The sequence below is a fragment of the Athene noctua genome, chromosome 1, assembly GCF_965140245.1.
Source record: "Athene noctua chromosome 1, bAthNoc1.hap1.1, whole genome shotgun sequence".
Lineage (NCBI taxonomy): Eukaryota > Metazoa > Chordata > Aves > Strigiformes > Strigidae > Athene > Athene noctua.
This window is the reverse complement of record NC_134037.1, coordinates 25,816,327-25,843,853: the sequence shown is the minus strand read 5'-3', so window position 1 is coordinate 25,843,853 and position 27,527 is coordinate 25,816,327. Positions and strand designations below refer to the sequence as shown.

The window sequence follows — 27,527 nt, the reverse complement described above, 5'->3', positions numbered from 1 at the left end:
TAAGCTCTATACTTATAAAGAACAAGAACATATTTATATCCAGTTTTAATTATACTTTTAAAAAGGTGCACCTAGCTGTGTCTAAGACATAGGAAAGAGAAAAAACAGTTTTGTGATGAAATGAAATACAAGTTTTGGAGACAAAGGCCTGTTTACAGCTTCTCACATCAGATCAGAGAATAAGCTCTGTAACTCTGTTTTGAAAATGTAGACAACAGGGGGTTTTATGATAAAAATGGTACCAAGGCGTTACACAAGTATTGATATTTGCAGTTGATTGTAAGCTCCTTCTGCTATAGAAATGCAAATAGTCATCACCATTAATCATGGTACCATGGACATGAAAATAAAGTTTGAACAATATATATCAGAGAAATGCAGTATAATTTAATCTGCTAAGGCTAAATCTACTGTTATTTTTAGGAATCCTGATTGCAAAATGATAACTCAGCAAAATGAAATCAAAATCTTGTTCGTAGGCAAAGAGGAATGTCACAATACTTATAAGTAAAGCCAAGAAATAATTGTTAGTATAATGGAAATCTTAACAGTTTAATTCAAGAAACATTATTAGTCCACATCTAATTTTTACAGGAAAAGAAAGAATAGTAGTGCAGTTAGAGTACTTTTATACATAAGTCTCAGTAGTAATAATAATAATAGCTGTAACACTATTAAAATTATAACATAGTTCTTAGTTCCTGTCTCTTGGGGTTATGATCACCATTCTATTGCTCCTCTGGGTCTTAAAACCAGTAATTTTATAATGCTGGAGAAGTTAACACCATAAGTCATCAGCTTTTGAAGTATTTCTTTGGCATGAATATGATGATGATGTTGCTTCTTTCTTCTTGCTCCCCTAAGACCCACTTTGGGTCATTTTTATATATTTTCTAACACACTTTTACACCATTATCTTTCTTTATTGATCTGCAGCTACAGATCACATTGCATCCAAATTTACAATATGCAGTATGTATATTTGATACTGTTTTTTTCTCTCGTTTTTACCCCCAAAGCCAATTTTGTCCAGCTCCATATCTACATTTCTCGATCTATGGAGAGTTGTTTATAGCTGTGTGATCCCCAGTGCCAAGCCTGTACCTCATTTCTTATCATCCCATGCTGTCTACCCCCATAGACCACATCCTGTCTCTCCATTTCTCAAGGTCTCTGCAGTTGTACCAAACCCACATTCTCTTATCCTACATAATTTTATAAAAGTCATAAATATCTCATTCTAACAGAACAACTACTTGTTATGGCTATCTGTATAAAATTATGGTTGTACTATGCAAAGATAAACAAAAGTAAACTAGCCATAAAGACCTGTTTAGTAAGAGAAGTTGCTGTCATAGAAATGAAGTAAAACACAGCTGCAGCCCTACCATGTCACGTCCCACTCAGATGAGGGAGACAAGCGACTCAGATTCGCAAATCCCCAATGGAATGGACAAGTCTCCATGTCCAAACATTTATTAACTCCCCGCAATGTACTAATTGAACACACAGTGATTGGTTAAGTATATAGCAAGTTGTGGCAAGCAATACCATATGCCTTGCATTGCTTAATGGGAAAGGGAAAAGAGGGAGTTAGAGGGAATGGGGAAATACAGATCACCGGTCTGGGTTTCTGTGCTGATCCCACCAGCAAGGGTTCCAGGAGACAGCTGTCTTTTTCTCTTGCATCCATCTTCTTCACTTCACTGCACTCTTCCAGGCACTCCAATTTCTTTCCCCCCCTTGATTTATACCCACTTTCCTTGGGTCCATCCCCTAGGTCGACCCACATACCTATGTATCCCATGTATGGGGAGGAGTAAGGTGTTCCATGGGATGATGTAATTAGCATGATCATGTTAGCCTTTGTTAACATATTGAGGGGTGTTAACTTTAATATGCATTTTGTGGATAATGAAGCAAAGGTCATTCACTGGACAGATGGCTCTTGAAATTTGCCCAGGTGCACCAGAGCAGGGCCGTCCTGTCTCCACTGGGCTCCCTCCTCCAGCTGCATTTTGTGTTATTCAGGCAGCCTTATCAGCTTCGACCTCCACAGAATGTACCCTGTGACTCATAGTCTTGTCTTGCAAGTGTTTGAGGCATTTCTTTGATCAGCCTCAACTTTTGCTTTCTCAGGCTGCTTTTCTTAGTTTCTCGCAGGCCTGGTTTCTCGTCTCTCACATCCCACCCTGTGACTCAAACACTCCAAGTTCTTCTTCAGTTCGGCCTTTGACAAAGACAGAATTGACTTTGAATTGGGGGAGCTTCAAGACACTTCTCACAGGAGCCACTTCTGTAGACCCTTGCCTGCTACCAAAAACCCACCACACACAAACCCAAAACCAGCCTGTTACTGGGAATGGCGATACTGCATTACAGGGCTACGTGGTTACAAGCTAGTAGGGGACCAGAGGTGGAACAGTGAAGTCACCTATAATGGAAAGTGTTTCTAGGTGACTGACTTGGCATTGGATTGATGGTTGGATGTATTGTGACTTATTAATATTTAGTTGTATTTTAAATTATTTTATGTATAAGAAAACATCCACAGTATAAATAAATGACTGATTTAATTATATTTGTTTATCTCACAGAACATGCTAAATGGCTGTGAGCTTTTGTACTTCTCAGCTAAAGGATAACGGCTAGTATCTATTTCTCTGAAATTATCTTCCAGGAGTCCATGTTCAACAATAAAATATTTTTGAATGATCACTACACTGTAAAAACCAAACCCCCCAAACCTAATGAACCTTTATACATATTTGTCTGTATGTATTATTTGATTATATGTTTGTGTATATGGACTATATATTTTTATGTATGCAACAGTATGTAAAACTATTGTGTTTGGTGATACTAATTTATTGCATCCTGAAGGCCAAAATTGCTTTCTGCTATGTGCATCTGGCAATCTGCTGCATTTAATAATACACTCAGTGTACATTTCTCAAGTGAGTAGTGAGGCAGTATGGGCAAGGGAACATAGTTAGATCTCAATGAGTATGAGTGTCACCAAAACGGGATAAAAAAAACTTATTGGCACCAATGTTATGTAGATAAGCAGACACTCTTTTATTAATGGCTGGGTGCATAGGGGAGTCGTCTCACCAACAGCACACACCTAACTCGTGTATTATGATGGTTATATAGGATACAGTGAAATATATTAATCAAGTTCTCATCCATAAACATGATAATTCCTGTAACTAATTTTCTTGTTCCCACCCCTTTCTGGTCATATGCACTTGAGTCCTGAATTGGGTTGGGGGGCTGCTTTTGCAACCAACATGGATTCCTGACCTAAAAGAAAGACCCTCCAACCCCCTTGAATCAAGGACTTTGGCTCACATTGCAATTTTAACATGCTTCAAGGCCCCCTTTCACCATGCAGCTTTTAGAACACCTGGTCTACAGGGCAATAAATCATCTTTACCAAGCAGTCTAACAATGGTACCTCATTATGAGTCTTATTCTTTGAATAGAAATCTGGTTAAAGATTATTACCAGCCTACTGGCCTTAGCCTGGGACTTTACAAAGGACTTTGTAGCACCATAACTGGTTGTATGGTTACTCTAAATCATTCCTTATTTAGATCCAAATCACCAAAAATCATTAAAACCAGCTCAGATTAATAAGTAACATGAGCGGGGTTGTGTTTTTCAAGGCTTGACCATTCACACCTGAAATCCAATTACATGCCCACAATGGGTTTGATTCATGACTGCTTTACACCTTTTCATCTACAGTTACACATTTTAACAGGCATCTAATCATTTATGCCTTACGTGACTGTCATACATTTAACTATGTTTCTGTTTCAACTCACCCTGAGTGTTGCTTCCCTCCAAAATGTAGATTACCTGTACTTTTTGTAAAAAGGTATGATTATGGTGCATCCTGAGCAGAGCAGGAAACTGCGTCATTGTTCTTGTTGCTGTCCATGTCCTATTTCAGTCAGAAAAGAACAGTGAGATGTTGCATACTTAGAAGAAGGTGGGAAGCCCAATGCTGTAATCAAATTTCCTTTCATCATCTCACTAAATTCCTAAAGGAAAATTTGCAGATCCCATGGAATCAAGCTCAAGCAGATAGATCTTTCTTCTAGTTTTGTCAGAGGCCAGCATGATTTTTTAAATTGTCTAAATTTTTTTCAGCAACTGGAGAGGAGCAGATAAAAATTTCATCATGGAAATTTTGCCTAATTTCACACAAAGTAGTACAAAACTTGTTGCTATATGATTGCATGGAATAGAGTTTTTCAGATGGCTTTGATTTTTTTTTTGTTTGAATTTTTAGGTATGTTATGGTACATGTGACTTGATAAATTTGTTTTTAATTTGGTTCTGTAAAGTTTTGTGATTTAAGGTAACAAATATTACTAGAATTCTTTGTACTTCAAGGCAAAACAATTTGTGACAGGGAAATAGATAAGTGGAAGACTATTTGTAATTGATAACATGTGAGTGAAATATTAGAATCACAGAACCATAGAATCATAGGACAGTTTGGATTGGAAGGGACCTCAAAGATCACCTAGTTCCACAACTTCCCCTAGACTAGGTTGCTCAAAGCGCCTCCCAAGCCAGCCTTGAACACTTCCAAGGAGGGGGCATCCACCACCTCTCTGAGCAACCTGTTCCAGTGTGTCATCACCCTCACAGTAAAGAATTTCTTCCTTATACCTAATTAAAATGTACCCTTTTTCAGTTCAAAACTGTTTCTCCTTGTCCTGTCACTACACTTGCTGGTAAAAAGTCCCTCCCCATCTTTCCTGTAGCCCCCTTTAAATACTGGAAGGCCGCTATAAGGTTTACCCAGAGCCTTCTGTTCTCCAGGCTGAACAACCCTGACTCTCTCAGCCTGTCCTCACAGGGGAGGTGCTCCAGTCCCCTGATCATCTTTGTGGTCCTCCTCCAGACCTTCTTGAGCAGGTCCATGTCCTTCTTGTGTTGAGGGCCCCAGAGCTGAGCACAGTACTCCATGTACTTTTTAGAATATCTACACAACTTCTGCTTTGCTCTTTTCCATTTTGTTTCAGAGAACACCAACTATTTTTGTAGAAAGAGCATTTATACGTGGAAGACAACCCTTTACTTTACATCTTGAGGGAATCATATTGTTTAATTTGTACTTAAAATACATATTTAATGAAGAAAGAAAACAGTTATGTAAAATGCCAAGTACTAAGATTTTTTCACTGTAAAACAACCTGTGTAACCTGATAAAATATTAAACAAATATTGTCTTCCTGACACTAATTATTACAGAGTCTCTCCCGTTTCATATTTTACTTTAAAGGTACATAGGATATTGTGCCTGGAGTATTTTCTTAGATAAGTATGGCATTAAGGTACTGCAATTCTGCTGATTCCCTTGCATAGGAGCATTGGACACTTCACATCATAGACCTATTATTATTCCTTTTATCATTTAAGAGTATCATTCTGTGAGGAGGGGCCATGGAGAGGGAGCTGCTGATCTCTTCTCCCTGCTATCCAGTGATAGGACACTGGTTCAAAGCTGCACCAGGGGAGCTTTAGACTGGGCATTAAGAATATTTCTTTACCTAGAGGGTGCTCAGACACTTCCTAGAGAGGTGGTCAGTGCCCCAAGCCTGTCAGTGTTTAAGAGGCATTTGGACCATGCCCTTTATAACATGCTTTAGCATTTGGTCAGCCCTGAATTCGTCAGGCAATTGGATTGTCCCTGCCTCCTGATCTGATCTATTCTATTCTATTCTATTCTATTCTATTCTATTCTATTCTATTCTATTCTATTCTATTCTATTCTATTCTATTTCTATTTCTATTTCTATTTCTATTCTATTTATTCCATTCCACCCTATCATGTGCCTGATAACGAAGGGCATATTACATGTAAGTTCTTGTCTTCATGTAAAAAAGGCCACCAATATATTATTAGAAGATGTCAAAGGACAATTTTTATTACACTTTGCATTGTATTTGTTTTCATTTGTATTGATCAAATTATTTTTTCATTTTCATTTCAGGTTATAAAGCATACCTGTTCTTGGACAACTATTAAAAAATAGTTCTAACCTTCAGGGATATTTTGTGCTCTGCTTTTGTTCTGAAGTGCTGGGACACAGTTTTTATCTTTTTTTTTTTTTCTCAGGTTCTTTAATACAATTCTGTTATTTTAGTTCAAGATAAATCAGTTTTAGTGAAGACTGAACCTGAACATGTTTTATCCAAATCAATGCTGCTTGCAACTGCATTACAAAGTCTCAATCTGAATGTCTCTGTGATAAAATATAATGCAAGTGTCAGAATTTATGCTAAATATTGTAAATGCATACTGTGCTTATACTTTGGGATATTCTACAGTAGTTTATGATATATTGCATTTTTACACTTGTATAAACACATGGAAATTATAATAATAGAACTTGGAAATGTATTATCGTATACAATTTAAAAATCAGAACTAATGTGATAATCTGTATTTTTAAAATATTCAGTGATTATACTTTGCCTTTAAGGCTTATGTGTAGTAATATATAAGCAAAAGAAGAAACTGCAGGAAGATGGGAGCATTATTTCGTTAATTAACTAAAAAAGCCAAAAGTAAACCTGTAACTCTAGCTAAATTGGTTTTTTTTTTCAGGTTTCATTGGCATGTAAGGCAAATTTACACTGTTCTCATATCTTATAATCTACTTTACTTGGTTTCTTGCCCAGATTGTCTGAAGAATGTTTTACACTGTATTTAAGTTTTGAGCCCATATCTTCATGTTTCTAAATGAATAAGAATTTCAACAAGAAAGTAATTGAGCACACATCTTTGGAAGCAAGCTGGATTATTTAAAACTGGTCTAAGAGTCTTTGAAATTAATCTGTAAACACATTCTTCCTTTTTTTTTTTTTTTTTTCCCTGTTCTTTTATTGAGAACACATTTTGCTATTAAGTAAAATGAAAATAGTTTTTCTGAAGTTAATTATTTATCCTTTAACACTGATTTAAAAGTAAGTCATATAATACTGCAGAAGGAAAACTGCAGCTACCCTTTTCTACTATTCGTTTTACATTTTAATGGTGTTTTCACAGATTATCATTACAGATGATGCCTAACAAACTGACAGAAATTGTTCTGTTTACCCATATATAATTTGAATTACATCAAAATAACGGCTTGTGCCTCAGTGTGTTCTTACAGGGCACTACTACCTGCATATTTGAGCAAATTGCTATATGGTTTTGAGACTGATGACCTGAGATTATCTTCACTGATTATAGCAGCATTTTTTACCAATATGGGTCAAGAATAGCTCTACTCATGTTCTTGCATATGAAAAGGCGTAAAATCAAGGTAGATATAAGAATCAAGCCTGTAATCCTTAAAGTCAATCATATTTGCTACTTTCTCTTAACACAGTTAAATTTCATGGCACAGGATGAAAATAAATATATTAATTTAATCATCTCAATGATTTGAGATATGAGAGGAATTTTCAACATAAGTATAGGATTTGAAAAGGTACATTCACATGTGGGAGATTAGATTTTAAAGCTGAGGTAGGCAGACTTGTTACCAAAAAGATTAAATATGTAATTAGGTTTTGTGTTTGGAAATGTAAACTATGAGAAGCATTGTTGAACCAGGCTCAAACTGTATGTGCTGTCATCACTGTTATTATTCTTATGACTTTTGAGAGAAATTATTTTGTTTTCTCACCATGGTCACTAATAGAATATTAATATTTAATCTAGTTAACTCCAAATACCCTAATAACTATTTTTATTAAAAGTAATTTTAATGTTTCAGTTTATAATGTTAAGACAATTCTCCTATATAGCTGTGGTGGGTTGACCTTGGCTGGCTGCTACGTGCCCACCAACCTGATCTCTCACTCCCCCTCCTCATCAGACAGGGAGAGAAAACAAGACAAAAATTTAATGGATCAAGATAAGGACAGGGACATTCTTCACCAGGAACCCTTATGGGCAAAACAGGCTCAGTTTGGGGAAGATTAATTTATTACCAATTAAAAATATAGTAAGATAGTGAGAAACAATGATAAAAGTTTATTATCAGGCTTGACACTTCTACATCCTACCCCACCAAGTGATGCAGCAGAGCGGGGAATGCGGTCTGCAGTCAGTTCATCAACAGCTCCTCTCTTCCACTCCTTCCTTACACTTTTCCCCTCCTCCAGTGTGGGGTCCCTCTCTTGGGATACAGTCCCTCATAAAGTCCTTGGACATGGGTCCTTCCCATGGTCTGCAGTTCATGGCTTCTTTCCTTATTTGTGGACAGTAAATTACAATGTTGGTGTCACATGCTAACATTTTTACTACTTCCTAAATTGTAGATAGTTCAAATTTCTCCAAAACAGCAAGATTGATTCTTTATTTGGTTTAAGTTTTCATTTATTTTCTGGTTTTCAAATATACACTGTAGTTAAATATAAGATTACTTAAATTTTGTTGTATTTAGAATATTATCACAGTATTTATTGGAAAAACAGTAGTTTTGTGAGATGAAACACCGACAGGAATGACAAATTTCTGAAAACTAACTTATGAGATAATAATTTAAACTATTTCCTTTTAAAAGACTGAGGTATTAGATGAAGTGATAGGATATTTCAACATGAAAATCTTTATGTATTTTGTTTATTTCAACAGGGCTAGAATTTCAGCCTTGAATTTTTGTTTACTAGAGTAATACAGGGAATTATTTAGAAAAGTTTGTTTCTTATTTCAAAAATACACTTTGGCCAACAAGCCATGTATTTGTATATTTTAAAAATGCAGTAGGAAGAAAAACTTGGGGCAAAATTCAACTTTCAAAATCAGTTTAAGATAATCTGGAAATATGAATGCCAAAATTTCATATTCATAATATGTTCTTATTAATAATTTAAACACAGGGCAAACTTATTTGCATGGGTTTTTTTTTCAGAAGAAAATTAACCTCAATATATTTACATTTCTTTGTAGTAGATAACATTATCTAAAACCTGACCAGAATTATATAAAACCTTGGTGTTATGACAATACAACGTCGATGTAAAGTTATTACACTTTTATTTTAGGGATATACATTCAGCCATAATTCATTGATTTTCATTATGTACATTAAAAAAATCCTGTATGTATAAATATATATACAGTATACATGCTTTAACCTTTTAATTAAGAGGTTTTCTGTATGAAGCAGGATTCTTCTTATGACATCAAACACTTCACGACACAAGGGATACAATTTCTTTGGCCATCCTTAAGTGTCTATTACTGCATGAGATGCTCAAGTATTCAAGATGTCCATGCAAGGCTAGCAAGCATGACACAGGCAAATCCATACCCTCTGGAGAGGCGGTTAGAAGTCAGACAAGATGCAAAGGCATCTTATATGACAGAAAATATTTGAGTGTGGGCATCTGAACTTAGCCCAAGGGATGATATGGTGTATCCTGACTTACTGCTTGCTATTCCTCTAAAAGTTCATGTCCATAAATATGATCTTCTGTTAGTACAGTAACATACCGGCTTTATCAAAGTTTGTAACTTGGCTCAGTATGACTCAGACCTTTCAATTTTCTAATCTGAATAGCATTAAACAGTAATTGAACGTTAGGATTGTATGTGTTTCTAGCAAATTAATTCCACTTATATTTTTCTAAGGCATTTACTTCTATCAATATTTAGGCATCTCCCTGTACCTCTGGAGGCTTTTCAGTATTCACTTAAATTTCCTGGTTGCACAATACGGTGTGATGCCAAGATCTGTCACCCTCTAAATGAAATAGTTTGTACTCTTGTGACTCTTTTGCCATAATAACAAGAAACTGGCTAGCTGAAATAATCTACTACTCAGAGAAAACAGTTGCTTATGGACCTTTCTGCTACTGTTGACAGACAGTACTGAAGGAAACTATCTCTAAAATCAGTTTCATAGCTATGGAATGCATGAAGTACAGGCTTTACCCAGCATGTTTAGCCAAAAATAACATTTGATTTAGAACTTCTTAGTTTGATTATAAGGATATAGATTTCCCATACTGATTTTTTGTTTAAGGTCATAAAGACAAACATTGCTTTGTTATTTTGTTACTGTTGCCTCCTGGATATTCCACTGGCCAACACATCATTACAAAGGCAAATGAATTCCCTCAATGTATGTTGCACAATATGTTTGAGTTGGGACCTTTAGATTTTTTTTTTAATATCTACCTTTTCTGAAGTTTGAGTGTTTGTCTTATTTTGTTCATGTTTTACATGAAGTTTAGGTAAGAAGAATTAAAATGTCAGAAAACTCTTGAGGAATTATGCTGTTAAAAAAGTAGTTTTCAAGGGCCTGAATTGAATTGCCTGAAGTACAACATGATAATAGCAGAGCTGAGATCTAACCCTCAAGATTGCTACCTAGGGCTCCATCTAGAATATGATTCATGTTTGTATAAACATATGTGCACCTTTGATACATAACCACTCCTTCATGTAGCCCTTTCCTTCTTGTGCTCTACCAAACCACATAAGCACATTGGGTTAATTAATAAAATTAACCTATTCTTTAAAGACTGTAGGAAGTAAGACAACAGTCAGTCACAGTAAACTAAGTTTCTACTGTTTGAATTTCTGAGGTAAAAAAAATTCATGTGCTCATTTAACAAGAAAAATTCTCAGCCCTTATTTAAATTGGAGCTCTTATCTGGTGATTCGTATATTCTGAGTTAGTTTATATATGTCTTGTTTCTAACAAATGCTAACAGGAGCTTTTCATTTTAAAATTTAAAGAACAGTATTTTCAGTCCTTGTTTTGAACATCAAATCTAAAAGTATTTCTTCAACTTTTTCATTGCCACATCTTAGAATAAGTGCTTAAAATGTTTTGAAAAAGATCTCAAAAGATATAAACACAGTTGGAATTATTTTTCATGAATGGCAAGGAAAGGTAGTAATGAATCCATGATTTCTGGCCTTTTTTTCCATTGCTCTGTTAAAAAAATATATATAATAGTGTATAGTGTTTCTTTAAAGCTTATACTTCCCTATTTGTTTCCTACTGATATTCTGACAGTTGCAGTAGCAGCAGGAGCAAAAATGAAAGCCATATACTTCTTATTTTCCTTTGGCAGAAAATGAGACATAGAAGGATGTGCTACTATATCAGAGAATTATCTTTAAAATTTCTAAATATTATGAATTTCAACATTTTATTGAGAATATGAATCACTTTTTGTCTCCTCTTGCAGTTCTTCCTTTGTTATTTTGATTTTGATTTTCTTTTTCAGACTTAAGGTGATTGATAATTAAAAATATGGGTCATGTAAATTAGTGAAACATTCAGTGGGCTTTGGTATTTTACTTAAAAATTAACTTTTAATGCTTTATACTATTTTGTGTATTTTAAAATGGTAACATATTTGCATAGGTATAAAACAATACAAAAAGAGAAGGAGTATGTCTTAGTAATTAAGATGGTAAACTGAAATTGACATGATGTCTAGACACTATTCTGAAGAGTAAAATCTAACTTGGCAACAAGGTTCTTATCTAGCAGATTGTGACAAATCTGTTAACTCTGAAATCATCATTATGGTGGGTTTTTTTTGTGTGTCTCCCTCTGTACAAGAAACAAAATTGTGTTTAATAATATGCTTATTGCCTTACTGTGGATATATTTAAATTAGTCAAATACATGATTAGTTATAGAATTATTTTACATAAACAACAGCTACCAGTAAAAATGGCTTTTCATAGTAACAATAATTATATTATTCTAATTTTTGCTGTTAATTCTGTACTTTTTTCTAACTGTAGCTTCCAGCCACTCTATGTCCATTCTTACTATGTATACGCTATCAGAAAGCTCTTCCTTATAGGACTATTCTAAGATCAGCGTCAAATCACTTTTTAACATTTACTATGTAAACAAAATTAACTAATTTTCTTAAGTTTATAGCTACTGTTTTCTTTTAAAGATCTCAAATTATCCAGCCTTAATTAATTTGCTGAGAAATTACTATGTTTGATATGGAAAGTACATTCAATGTAGAGAATACAGAAAAGCTGTGGTATCATATACAATACAAAGAATGAAAAGTGATAGGGAAAAAGACAATCTGTGTTTACTTAACTGAGAAATGTTTGGGGCATGGGGCAGGCAGATAGTGATACTGATTATAAAACAAACTGTTGGATTTGAAAATTATTATTTTTTTTTAAATTCTTGTGATTATACTGGGTATTTTTCTTTATTTTTTTAAACCAGCATCAACAACTTTTATTTTACATTATGGCTATTATTAATTGTTAGTTATTTGCTTTTTGTCTTATTTTAATTTTTTATCAGGTGTGGTGATTAAGTTCATTTTCAAGTCATTAGTGGGGACTAAAAGGTAAATAAGGTCCTTGGAATGAGAAATATGAATGCTGGTGCCAGTATTGAAAAATAAACAAATTTCTTTTTATATTTGTTTTTAACCGCAATTGTTCAATAAAGGCCTTCAACATTTCTTCAAAATATGCAACAGACCAATCCAAGTGTTTCCAGTAAATTTGCTGTTGCTCAACAAAAACTGGAGGAATTAAAATTTTGCAGGACAGGCAAAATTTTCTTTCTTGGCCTAAAATTTATTTTATCTGTTTGGAGACTGCCTATTTAAACCTGGAAATTATTAGTTATTAATTTTGCATCTTATTAATTGTAGCTGTACTTATGCGAAATTATGAACAATACTGTTCTGATTAATGGTTTACTTTTTAAGGGCTTTCAGGCAAAAGAAATAACTTGTTTCATAAAAGAATATGAAAAAAAAAAAAAAAAGTTTTGTTGTCTTTCACTTTACAAATTCCAGTCTCAAGAATATCAGCTACTCTATCATTTGACTGGTTTAAGAGGAAAATTGGTCATTAGGTATTCTATATTTTAAAATAATTTATGTTTTCTAAATTAATAACAGTTTTACATTATTTTTTTTTTTAATATCTGAAATGAAATATCTTCACTGAATCTCAAGCAAATTCCTTGGTAGGATGAAAATGTGCATAGACCCAATGTTTATTACCTTTAATGGGTGAAAATAATGCTAAATCATCTTTACTATCTGAATACCAGCAGATGATCTACAACTGGAATACAGTTTATATGTAACTATGGAAGATCTTGCTAACTAAAATCTCATTATATGGATGAAAAACTTGCTATGAATTATATTATAAATACCCATGATTTATGTATGGACACAGAGATTTATGTCTTCAGGTACAATTGGTCTTAATTTTTCCCTATCCATTTACAATGGATGTATATTTCTTAGGAATCCTATATCAGACACTGGTATAGCTTGGGCCAGTCTGTCCATTGAGGGAAATTTAGGCAGAATGGTGAAAATAAACATTATAGTTTATTATAGATTATATAGATTATATGTAAGAATATATTTATATTAGATTATATGTAAGAATAAATTTACTTTCTTTCAACCTGATAATCTGTTTTAAGGGTCATAATTTTCACTCTCTTCTTTCTTACATTGGTTAATAAACTTCAATTGAGTACATGTTCAAAATTATAATCACAAATAGTCTGTTGATAAATTGTTTATGATTTTAGATCCATCTTCTCTTTTAAGGTAACAGTTATACAGTTCTTGACTCTTGTAGATGAATTTTTAAAATGCATTTTAGAACAAACTTTAAATATTGTGTATCTACTTAATGTAAAACCCCCACTTTTTCTCAGACATATTTAAATAACAATTAATGTAAACATCATTCTCCCTTGTATTGCATACAAGCCCAAAAGTGAGTAAACTACCTGTAAAAATAAACAAAAAACAAACAAACAAAAAAAGCCACCAGAAACAAATTTGGTTGTACTTGACATCTTTCAATTTTATATCATTTAAAGGAAGATAGTGTTACCTATGAACAGAGAAATTAATTAGGAATCAGGCTATTGAATTGACTTTCATGGTTTCAGTCCAAAATTATGGTAATGAAGACTGCCCTCCTTTCTAAGGCATGTTGATATCTTGTGACTAAAATTCTTTGTAAACCCAACTGTTACCATTCCTTCCAAAAAATCCCAAAAAACCCCTCTAACATTCCAGAGTCAGTAGTTAAGAAAAAAGAAAACAACAACAACAACAACAACAACAACAACAACAACAACAACAACAACAAACAAAACCAAAACCTCTTCACCTGTTTTTGGACATTTACCTTCTTTTAATGTGAGTGAAGTTGGAAAGGACTAAAGAGGGAACTATAGCCAATGGACAGCACATAATGCAGGAAGAAGCTTGGCAATATGTAAGGCAGTGTCATGGGTTAACCCTGGTGGGCAGGCAGGCAGCTCTGCCCTACCCAGCCACTTGCTCACGCCCCTCCAGTGGGATTGGGGAGAGAATCAGAAGGGTAAAAGTAAGAAAACTCATGGGTTTCGATAAAAACAGGTAAAGCAGAAGCTGCATACACAAGCAAAGCAAAATCAGGTATTCATGCACTCCTTCCCATCAGCAGACAGGTGTTCAGCCATCTCCAGGAAAGCAGGGCTCCATCACATAACGGTTACTGGGGAAGACACCCCAACTCCAAATGTTCCCCTCTTCCTTCTTCTTCCTCCAGCTTTATATGCTGAGCATGACATTATATGGTATGGGACATGCCTTTGGTCAGTTGGGGTCTGCTGTCCCAGCTGTGTCCCCTCCCAACTCTTTGTGCATCCCCAGCCTGGTCACTGGTGGGGCAGTGTGAGAAATGGAGGAGGTCTTGATTCTTTGCAAGCGCTGTTCAGCAGCAAATAGAATGGCCCTGTGTTATCAACACTGTTTGCATCACAAATCCAAAACATTGCCCCATACAAGCTGCTATGAAGAAAATTATCCAAAACCAGTACAGGCAGTTAGCAGTTTCACACTATTTAGTGGATCATGTTAGCGAGGATGATGTTTATAAGGGATTGGATTCCATTTCTAATTAAGACACCACTTTGTTTTCTGCAGATATGTTAGGTCCTGAGGCTTCTACTTTAGCTACTGGCATATGGGAAAGTAAATACAGCAAATATTTAGTGACTGGAAAGCAGCATAACTCTATGGGGTCATTTAACTGTGTTTACCACCTCTCCTGTGAACACCAAAAATGTTGGAAAGTTCCTAATATTTTATTTAATAAAATTGTAGTTTATTAAACATTTTCTCAGATTTTTTTTGTTTCAGAATTTCTTTATTGTTTTCATTGGTGACTTAAGTGAACTGAAACCCAGTTACAAATCTACATTGTTGCAAAAAGAGATAACTAGGAGCTATATTTACAATAAATTCTCTTTGTTCCCATCATTTAAAAATGTTCTGTATTTGAACGATCTAGAGAAGAGAGAGAGAAGTCATGTTACTTTCTTAAAGAATCTTTGCAGAAAATAGTTTTACTGTTGTGCTTATAAAACTCCCTCATATTTCATAAAACATTCCCATACATATATTTTCTTCATGTTACCATTGCCATGGTCTCAGTATTGTGGTCATATTTCTATAAGGCATTCCTCTGTATTTATAACTTGTATCTAAAAATAGTGATTGTCATTTGATCACTCTAATTTGATATGGACATTCTTGTGCTTTGGTGAAAAGGAGATGTCTGTAGTTCAAATTTAATCATCCATAGAATTTGTGCATAAGTGTTGCCTAGTTTTATTGCTCTTTGTAGTCAGTGATCTATGTTTCCTCTTCCACAGGATTTTGGGCATAGTCAAAGTGATTCTTAGGACTCACTGTAGGAGGAGTGGGCTAGAGAAACAGCGCATTTTTAACGTTTTAAGGAATACTGGATCTGTATATGTATTCTCTAATGGTGGTATAACCCATTGACATTGCTTCTCTAGGATGTTGTTCTTTAAGTAAATAGATGCTTCAAAACCTGGCTTAAAGCTCTGGTTTAAGCATCTGGCTTGTTCTAGAAATTTTAAAGATTTAAGAATCTGAAAGACTATAGCAGTATTTCCATGTTTGTTCCAGTAGCAGTGGCTTCTTTCATTTCCAAATCCCTTTGATCATGAGGTGCCTGTAACAGAAATGACAGAGTCAAAAACATTTGCATGATCATATTACTTTCAAAATTTACATAACAGCAGGGAGAAGATGCAAAGTAGGAAAACACTATTATATTTGAAGCTGATATGTCAATGAAATGGATTAACATGGAAGAATTGCAAACAGCTTTCATCAAAAGACTTTATAATGAACAAATTTTCTATTTATTTTGAAACTTCAAATTAAGGATTCTCAATTTTGTTTCCCTGTTCTTCATATATTTTACTGTAGTTTTGCTGAGGCAACAAATTGTCTTACTTCATTTTCTCATCTTTAAGAGAATCTCCTTCAAGACACTGTTTCTTACTTCTTTTTTTTCGTCTTTTATAAGACATTTCCACTAGCACATGTGTGGTTTTTGAAGTTGTTTGCTTGATCTACTTGTAAATATAAAAGACATCTTATGGGTTGTTCTCTTTTCTGCTTGCATCTTAAAACAAAATTCACTGCTCTTACTTTTTACTTTGGATTTACTATATTAAATGCATACATTTCTAACATATTTAAGAGATAATAAAATAAGTCTTATTTGTATGAAAAGAACATGTACACATAGGCATTCTGGAAATGCTTTTTCTCATTACTGGCTATAGCAGTGATGCCAGCAGAAATATAAAGTGTCAGAGTGGCTAGGATAAAGGAAAATGCTTCTACAGAAAAAGTAATTATGGCAGGAAATTCACTTGCACAGCTTCCATATAGGTACCTCCTTACATATCTCATATTTTAAAGCTTTTTGTTGTTTTGTTTTCACAGTCTATACATCTAATAAGTAATCATTCTGAATTGCTTGTAGAGGAATTTTGTCTCATACGTTTCAGAAAGCAAACAGGATCTTTCTTCTGTAAAAAGTATAACTGATCATCCAGAAACAAATACACTAGGTTTGGAAAATGAATTTCGTAATTAATTGAACATTAATTATTTTATTTATTTTAATCCATTCAGAGTAGGCATATTAAATGATGGTGATGAGGTTACTATTACTGTTTGTTTGTTTTTTTTTTTAAAACAAGTGCAAAACAGCACTGAATCTTGAGAAGCGTCTCAGAGCTACTTTTTTTGCCCCAGTATATAAGTCACTGTTATTTAACCATATATGGGTGTATTGTTCTTGCTGGTATCAGTTCAATCCTTTTAAGTTTTTACCATGCTGTATTCATTTCTATATCCATATCCACACAAAACTGTCCTGCATTCTTCTTAAACCAACAAACAACCTTCCCTCCATCTGAAAAATCTTAAAAATTTGTCTGATGATTCAGAGCTTTATCTACAGAGTAACTAATTTTATCTAAATATATCTATGTAAGCATTAGTCTCCCATAGTCATCCAAACTCTCCATATAGTCAATGGAAAGGTAAATCTAAATGGCAGTTTGGTCTACCTTAAGATAGGTAACGTGACTTGTGTTCTGGGTGCCATTTTCTGTCCACTGACCATAAAAGGAGCCATAATTAGATTGGGTGCTTAATGTTTACATGGTAAAATTTAGGTTTTATGAATCAGATTAAATGAATTTAAATTAGAGCTCTTAACTCTCAACCATTTGAATGTCTTTCCAACACATTTTATGTGTTAGCATTAGAATAACAATTAGCATGGAAGTTAAGATAAGATTTTGATTAATAGTGTCTAATATTTCTTCACACACAATGTATTTCCCATAAAGAAACTTTTCCTGTGACATTTCCTATATGCTTAACCAGGTCTTTAAATCTTTCCTGTATGGTTTATATCCAATTACTTTTTTATAATGTATTTTATTATTAAAGAGGTGAATGTTCACATTTGTTTTTAAATTGTAATGTAAAAGATTTTGTGACTGTAACCAAATGGAGCATATTTAAATAATACATTACCATATTTTCTCATGGAATATGTTGTTAGGTTTCCTCCCCCACATAAAATGAAAATTGCATTAAATGTAAAAGTCTTATATATGTAGTTATTTTTATTGCCAGAAACAACTGGTTTTATGCTTCTACATATTTTTCTTGATTTTCTTTGGCTTTATTAGTCTTGATTTAGTAATGAAATTTTGCATGTTAACCACTGTTTTAATCTAGGAATGCTGGAAGGTACATCAGGAGCAGATGGAAATGTATATTATTTTATCTACATCATATTGCCTGAAATTCTTGTGAATGTTGAAACACAGTGTAGAAAATGTAGTAGGCTTTATCTCAAAATCTGGCAGGACTGTGAAATATGCTGTAAAGGACCTGAATTAAATCAGTAACCAAAACCTCTGACCTATTGTCAAAATATTTATTCATATATTTGTGTTAAGAATGTTTTCCATAACTATGGATATCCTAGGACCATTTAGCTTTTCTTTCAACCTCCTCTGTTTTACCTGTTAATGACACTCCACTTTAAAACATAGAAGAGGTCTTAGTCCTGCAGTCAGTTTTAGCATACTTTTAAAAACAGAAATGTACAAATAGCAGGGATGGCAAAGCAAGGTATGAAAAGCAAGATATGCATTTATAGAAAGAGGCAATATATTATCTTAGATCAATGGGTAGTTTATTAAAACCTGGCTTTTCCTTGGGTTAGAAAATGAAGCAACATAGTTCAATATAAGCCTCATCTACTTTAGTAGTGTAAGTTCCTCTCTGAAGTTTATTGAACTAGACTCTTCATATTCCAACACAGAGAAATGAGATGTGCTGGCTTTTTTATTATTGAGAAATTTTAAACAACTAACTTAGCTTAGATGCTGACTTTTTACAGGGCTAAAGTTTGGATGAGATGCATTCTGCATTGGTGGTCACATATAAATAAACTTAAACGGTTGGAAGCCTCTGCTTTTTCACGTGTTGCTGCCAAAATAACAGCATAATACAACTGATGCAAAAAGCCCAAATCTGACCCAAATACTGGTTTTAGCCACAAAACAGAAGAAAAGTTAATTGCATTTTCATGCAGTGGCTGAAGTTGTGTGAAAGTCTGCCCAGGGGTATCTGCAAAATTTAGTATTAAGATAAAATCAATATTTTTGTGAAAAATCACTGTGACTCTCTGCACTTATATCAAGTTGTCTGCAGAAACCTTGGTATCAAAATATGAAACTGTACAGTGTACATATGTATACATACATACGTATAACCTGCAATTGCTTCTCACCAGTACAGAACTCTAAAAAGTGCTTGTCTAGGAAGTGTTCTGTACAAAACTAAATCAATTTTTATACTTTATTTAATTTTATCAAATTACAGTTTCAGTAAATTAGGAATATGTTTTCAAACAGTTCTGAGGGATATATTTTTAACTTTCTGGGCCAGTCATGATCAGACATTGAGTGAAATCATAGTTTAATGTGAGTAATTTATGCAAGGAAATTTCTGATTTTGTATATCTGCACCAGCCTCTTCCACCTTCTTACAAATTTATACCTGCCATCTTGTCATTTTATAATTCAACAGACAAGAAGGTTTTCATTTAATTTACTTTTAGTATTACCCTATGTAATTTTTATATCATTATTATGGTAAAAAACGTTTTTACTGCTGTTTATAATAACTTTCAATAATATGAACAGTTATCACCAGTAAGAGGTGTTTGGCATCTTTAGTGTGTGATAACTGTAAAACACTATGGCAAAAACTTTCCTCTTGGTATTAGAAAATACAGAAGTTTCTCCACTTCTGCTTTTTCTAGTTATGTCAAATCAAAGAAGACTAACTGAAATCATGAGTGTGTACTTCATGACTTGACTTACAGTAGCCAAATAATTTATTTTAAGACTAGAACAGATCAGATAACTTGTGGATATGAAATAACTGACTTAATTAATTTTAATAGGTCATAAAGCTTGCTTTTGAAGAGTTTGAACTGGAAAGAGGCTATGATACTCTTACTGTTGGGGATGCTGGGAAAGTTGGTGATACCAGAACAGTGTTGTATGTGTAAGTACAGAACTTCAAAAATTTTCCTTGGAAATTGTCGTATACTGTTTCTTCTGGGTCATATCTACTTAAATTTGTAATTTTTAATGTATGGATTTTTTTTAATATACAATATAAACTTAAAATTCAAGTATTGTAAAAGAAAACAGTTTGTTACAAAATTCTCTCCAGATCTTTAGTAACATCTTTATAAGCTTTAATATCAGAGACGAAAAACTGCAGAGAAATGCTTTTTAAAACCAAGTACTACCTGTATAACTCTTAATTATGTTCACAAGCATTTAAAGGAATTAAAAAAGCAAAAAGAAAATACAACTTCTGTAAAATGAATAACCCATTTATTAATTTCAGAATGTTATATTTAAAATTGGATTTATGAACAACATTTTTATGGAAGCACAAAGTAAAGTTAAGCACGCTTCATGGATTAATATAATATTATACGATAAAATATAGTAATATTAGAAACTGTAGGAACTTACATAATTTGAAGGAAAATTTTAGACTAGATAGCTAATCTTAAAACAAGGTTTTAACAACCTGTTAACAAGCTAACAGAAAGAATAGAATCCTGTACAGATGGATTAATCTCATCTACCTTAACCACCTCATTTTGGTTGCATATGCTCATTTTTCTTCCTTCATAATGAGAGCTTATGGTCACAAGATATTTTAGTTATAGATTTTAGAGGATTAATTTAGGATATGAATATTGATCACTGAACACAAAACAAAGTTAAAAGGGTTAAATAATTAACAATGACTAAATAAGAGAAACTAGCAGCATATATTTCAAAACAGTATTACTTGACATTGCATAGAAATCTACTGGATAAAGACAGTATTGAATATATTTGATAAAAAGAATCCATCATTATTTTTTATTTTGAGATTTTTGTAATTAATATAAATTAGTGAAATGGTTATTTTGCATACTTATAACACGCAAGTGCACTAAACACCTAGAGAATATTTCCTAAATTAATTAGAAAATTTTAGAGGCACAAATCTGATGACAATAAGTTCATTATACGTATCTGTTTATGAATTTATTAATTGCTACTTTATGAACTATGATACCAAAGTACATAGAACATCTCTGGTTTAATTTGTCTTAAAAGCCAAAACTGGCATATTATTGGATATTTTGTGGAGTGCATGTATTTCTTCTGTTTCAATACCAAATAGTTGCTACTAAGTAAGTTGAATTCTATGTTCTGAGTACCTGAAAAAAAAAAAAAAAAGGGAAAAATCTTCTCTTTGAAGAGCTTAGATTTTAAGCTAACATTAAAAGGCTTGATCAGGAAGTGAGAATTTCAACACCCATGTTCATTTTTTCTTGTATTTTGCAGACCAGCAAATCACAGAATCATAGAATGATTTGGGTTGGAAGGGGCCTTAAAGATCACCTAGTTCTAACCACCCTGCCATAGGCAGAGACACCTTCCACTAGACCAGGTTGCTCAAAGCCCCGTCCAACCTGGCCTTGAACACTGCCAGGGAGGGGGCATACGCAACTTCTCTGGAAAACCTGTTCGACTGTCTCAACACCCTCACAGTAAAAAATTTATTCCTTATACCTAATAAAAATGTACCCTTTTTCAGTACAAAACTGTTAATCCTTGTTCTGTCACTGCACTTGCTGGTAAAGAGTCCCTCCCTATCTTTCCTTTAGGCCCCCTTTAAGTGCTGGAAGTCTTCTATAATGTTTCCCGGAGACTTCTCTTCTCAAGGCTGAACAACCACAACTCTCTCAGCCTGTCCTCATCAGAGAGCTGCTCCAACTTCCTGATCATCTTCATGGCCTCCTCTGGACCTCCTCAAGCAGGTCCATATCCTTCTTATAGTGGGAAACCCAGAGCTGAGAACAGTACTGCAGGTGGGATCTTACGAGAGTGGAGTAGAGGGGGAGAATTCCGTCCCTTGACTTGCTGGCCACACTTCTTTTCAGAGAATCATCAAGGCTGGAAAAGACCTTGAAGATCATCTAGTCCAACCATTAGCCTAACACTGACAGTTCCCAACTACACCATATTCCTAAGCACTATATCAATGCAACTCTTAAACACCTCCAGGGATGGGGGCTCCATCACTGCCCTTGGCTAACAACTCATTCTGTAAAGAAATGCTTCCTAATATCCAGTCTAAACCTTCCCTGGCGCAGCTTGAGGCCATTCCCTCTTGTCCTATCACTTATTACTTGGTTAAAGAGACTCATCCCCAGCTCTCTGCAACCTCCTTTCAGGGAGCTGTAGAGGGCGATGAGGTCTCCCCTCAGCCTCCTCTTCTCCAGACTAAACACCCCCAGTTCCCTCAGCCGCTCCTCGTACGACCTGTGCTCCAGACCCTGCACCAGCTTCGTTGCCCTTCTCTGGACATGCTCGAGTCATTCAATGTCCTTTTTGGAGTGAGGGGCCCAAAACTGAACACAGGAATCGAGGTGCAGCCTCAGCAGTGCCGAGTACAGGGGTAAGATCCCTTCCCTGTCCCTGCTGGCCACGCTATTGCTGACACAAGCCAGGATGCCATTGGCCTTCTTGGCCACCTGGGCACACTGTTGGCTCCTGTTCAGCCGGCTGTCAATCAACACCCCCAGGTCCCTCTCTGACTGGCAGCTCTCCAGCCACTCCTCCCCAAGCCTGTAGCGCTGCTGGGGGTTGTTGTGGCCCAAGGGCAGCCCCTGGCATTTGGCCTTATGGAAACTCCTCCAGTTGGCCTCAGCCCATCGCTCCAGCCTGTCCAGGTCTCTCTGCAGAGCCTCCCTACCCTCGAGCAGATCAACACTCCCACCCAACTGGGTGTCATCTGCAAACTGACTGAGGGTGCACTCGATCCCCTCGTCTAGATCATCAATAAAGATGTTAAACAGGAGTGGCCCCAACACCGAGCCCTGGGGGACACCACTCGTGACCGGCCGCCAACTGGATTTAACTCCGTTCACCACAACTCTTTGGGCCCGGCCATCCAGACAGTTTTTTACCCAGCAAAGTGTGTGCCCATACAAGCCATGAGCAGCCAGTTTTGCCAGGAGAATGCTGTGGGAAACGGTGTCAAAAGCCTTACTAATGTCAAAGTAGACAACATCCACAGCCTTTCCCTCATCCAGGGAGCAGGTTTCCCTGTCGTAGAAGGAGATCAGGTTTGTCAGGCAGGACCTGCCTTTCATAAACCCATGCTGACTGGGCCTGAGCATCTGGTTGTCACGCATGTGTTGTGTGATGGCACTCAGGATGAGCTGCTCCATCAGCTTCCTGGACACTGAAGTCAAGCTGACAGGTCTGTAATTTACTAGATTATCTTTCCGACCCTTCTTATATATGGTTGTCACGTTGTCCAGTTTCCAACCTGTCGTGACCTCCCCAGTCAGCCAGGACTGCTGGTAAATGATGAAAAGTGTCTTGGCGAGCACCCCAGCCAGCTCCTTCAGTACACTTGGAGGTATCCCATCCAGTCTCTCTTGATGAAGTACAGGGTATGGTCAGCTTTCTGATCTGTGAATGCACATTGCTGACTCACAGTCAGTTTTACATGCAACAATACCCCAACTCCTTCTCCTCAGGGTATATTTGTGCTGGGGATTGCCCTGACCCATATGCAGGACCTTGCACTTGGCCTTGTTGAACTTCATGAGGTTTGCATGGGCTCAGCTCTCAAGCCTGTCACAGTCCCTCTGGAAGGCATCCGTTCCCTCCAAGTGTTGTTACCACAACACCCAGCTTGTTGTCATTGGCAAACTTGATGAGGGTGCACCCAATCCTACTGTTCAAATCCTCACAAAGGTGTTAAACAGCACCAGTCCCAATACTGACCCCTGCAGAACACCACTTGTCACTGCTCTCCACTTGCATATAGAGCTCTTGAACACAGCACTTTGAGTGTGACCACGGAGCCAGTTACTTATCCACTCAGTGGTCCTTCTGTCAACTCCATGTATCTCTAATGTAGAGACAGGGGTATCGTGTGGGACAGTGTCAAATGCTTTGCACAAGTTGAGATAGATGAAATCAGTTGCTCTTCCCTTATTCACCAACACTGTAACCCCATCATAAAAGGACACCAAATTTGTCAGACGCGATTTGCCCTTAGTGAAGCCATGATGGCTCCTTATTTTCCATGTGTCCTAGCATAGTTTCAAGGAGGATCCTCTCCATGATCTTGCCAGGCACAGAGGTGAGACTGACTGGCTTGTAGTTGCCTGGGTCTTCTTTTTTTCCCTTTTGAAAAATGGGGTTACATTTCCTCTTTTCCAGCCAGTGAGATCTTCACCAGACTGCCACGACTTCTCAAATAGGATAGACAGTGGCTTAGCCACTTCATCTGCCAGTTTTCTCAGGACCCACAGATGCATCTGGTTAGGTCCTATGGACTTGTGCAACTTCTCATTGCTTAGAAAGGTCTTGAGCCTACCTTCTCCTGCAGTTCGTTCTCCCGGTCCCTGCCTTTGCCTCTGTGTCTTGGGCGGTGTGACCAGAGCACTTGCTGGTGAAGACTGAGGCACAGAAGTCATAGAGTACCTCAACCTTCTCTATATTCCGAGTAACCAGGTCTCCCATTTCCTCCTGGAGAGGTCCCACATTTTCACTAGTCTTCCTTTCATCATTGATGTACCTCTAGAAACTTTTTTTATTGTCCTCGACATCCCTGGTTGGATTTAATTCTATCAGGGCTTTGGCCTTCCTAACCTGATCCCTGGATACCTGCACAGTTTCTCTGTGCTTCCTCCCACCATCTGTAGGCTCCCTGTTGTGTTTGAGCTTGTTGAGGAGCTCCTTCATGCATGCAGGCCTCCTGGCATTTTTATCTGAATTCCTCTTTGTTGGGATGCATTGCTCCTGAGCTTGGAGGAGGTGATCCTTGAATATTAACCAGCTTTCTGGGGCCCCTCTTCCCTCCAGGGATTTATTCCGTGCTACTCTACCGAGCAGATCCCTGTAGAGGCCAAAGTCTGCTCTCCTGAACTCCAGGGTAGCGAGCTTGATGTGTTGCCTCTTTTCTGCCTTAACGGTCTTGAACTCCATCCTTTCCAGGCTGTCCTTGAGCTTCACACTCCCCTCCAGTCCCTCCTTTTTAGTGAGAACAAGGTCCAGCATAGCATAAATATTGCAACAATCTGTCTAGGGATGTTATTTTAACTGCTTGTGACTGACAAAGGGTTTTGCAGTTTTTCCTTTTTGTAAAGGGATATATTTTGGCTTACAGGGATCCCAAAATTCCTTCAGACTCAGGTTTTTTGGATTTGGTAGATGTGATACCCCAAATTTTTCATTCTGGTTATTACACTGTGAGTACTTCACGTACCAAAATTTGCCTTTTTAAAATTACGTATCAAGAAATTTTTTTTTTTTTTTTTTTTATCTTTTCATTTGAAGTGATTTAGCCTGTGAGTACATATGCCACATTTATTTTCCATTACTGTCAAAAAAACTCCAAAACAAAACCAAAAACCAAACCTCATCTCATATTAATTGCTATTTATGGTATCTTAAGCAGGCAGGCCCCCATAATCACATCAGCTCCTATAAATCTTCTCCATTTTAATAACATTTTTATTATCTCCTTAGCAGACATGCACTTCAGAATCTATCTGGTATTTTTGGTACTGGTACAATGTTCTCACTAGAGACATAGAGTACTTCTTGTAGCTTTTCCCTCAGTATGGTTTTTGAGTAAAATAATGACTGTTTTATCCTTATTACTCTACAGACTATCACTTAGAATTACAGTACAGTGTTGGCCCTTCCATCTTTAATGTGAATTGTATCTCTGATGAAAACCAGCTCTATCCAATTAAATTTATCTGCCTTTTGGGTTGCAATACTTTGCACTTTACCATTACGCTAAAAATCAATTCAGAAAGTAAATGATTAATAATTTAATACAGTGGAAATACAGGAACATCCAAGTATGAAACTACATTGTCACAATAATCAGTAATGAATCTGAATCTCTGTTGTGACACTGGTTTTGCATTTAGTAAACACTGGATTGTATCATGCATTATGAAATACATTATATTTAAACTGCATCACAGATACGCTCCATTTCACTTTCTTTTGAGAAAGGTCTTCTGTGGATGCAGAGTAACTTTCCTCATAAAAGGAAGTCCACTTGTAGACTACATTATCATGAGAAAGCTCATAACTAAATGTCAAAGTGATTTTCTTACCAAAATTTTCTATTAGTTGGTTTTAATAACTTCTGTTGTATTTAATGAGATTTGAGCAGCACATTGCATTTTTTTATTCATCTCAGGGGAATGAAGCAGCTTACAGCAAAGACTTTTCTGGCTAGATTTAATTCATAATTTCTCAGGATCCCTTAAAAAATAATATAGCTTGTCTTATGCTGATCAAGTTTCTGTTGGCAGCTTAAATGCCAGCATTTCTGCAGAAATTCTGCAAAATATCACGGTAAAACTTCGTAGCTTTTACAAGTTAATTTGAACTAAATATGCAAAAATAGATAATTTTCTAAATCCAAACCTAATTTCTAAACGATTTCAACCTTTCCCCTCCATATAAATTTTATGTGTCTGAACACACAAGCTTCAGCCTCATGCAAAATTTTCCAGCTCTCAGGTGCTTGAGCTCTTCTGTTTATATACTGATGTTCAGATATTGTTGCTTAAAAAGGAATTTGGAAAAAAAAAAAAATAGACTATCAGGCTCAAATTTAATTTTTGGATAAATTGAAAAAATAATTTGGAAAAGTCTTTTAAGATCATGTAAAACAGCACTGAGATGCTCCAAAAAACAATATACTTTGATGAAAAGCAATTTATTTCAAATCATTTAAATGCATTTCTATGACAGTGTAGTTGGAATTTTTAGTAGGGATATGTTGGGGTTTAGTTTATTAAAGCAGTCCAATTTTAGTATTTGTAGTAAACATTTTAGAAAATCTTATAATCAACAACTTAATTAATTGATATGCCCATCAATTTTGATTTGTAATAGTTGTTTCATCTGTAATCCTTACTTGTTGAAAATTTAGCAATGTTATTTTACAGGATATATGTGCTGAGATAGTTAGCTCTGGAAATACAGCAATGCATCTTACTGAAAATTAATCAAAATATCTTTAGGCTATAGAGTTTTGAGTGCAGTTATTTCTCATATTTAACAGAGTTTGGCTAGAAGCTAGTGACTAGCCTTACAAAATAATTCACTAGCAATAATCATGTGTGAGGTAAAGATTATCAGTCATAATGTTTCCTGCAATGTCCTATTTTGTGTTCTTAAATTCTTGTAAATTAAGCTAACGTTTTGTTTTGGAAAGTCTGCTTTGCTTTCAAATGCGATGATTTATATTTTTGCACCAGTTACATTAAAACATTTCCTTTCTAGCAATTTTTCCCTTAAAACATGAATCTTTTAACTTTTCTTGTATAGAAAACGTGCATATTTTTTTTTCCCTGATACAAAGAAGAAATTGCAGATTAGTTGTGCAAACCCAGCCACTTATGTCAGCTATTACAGTGCACAGACAACTGTCCATGACAGAAATGCTTTTTTAGTACACCCTTATACTTTTCTTCTATTCAC

The 27,527-nt window shown here is 35.5% G+C and overlaps 1 protein-coding gene across 1 annotated transcript in view; it reads left to right on the top strand.

Annotated features, from left to right (window-relative positions):
* The window catches only part of CSMD1 (CUB and Sushi multiple domains 1), a 1,262,314-nt gene that overhangs the window by 881,964 nt on the left and 352,823 nt on the right, over positions 1-27,527 (top strand). Inside the window, exon 11 of the mRNA XM_074922368.1 lies at positions 19,880-19,983. Coding sequence (XP_074778469.1) covers positions 19,880-19,983 — 104 coding nt within the window. The remainder of the gene's footprint in view (positions 1-19,879; positions 19,984-27,527) is intronic.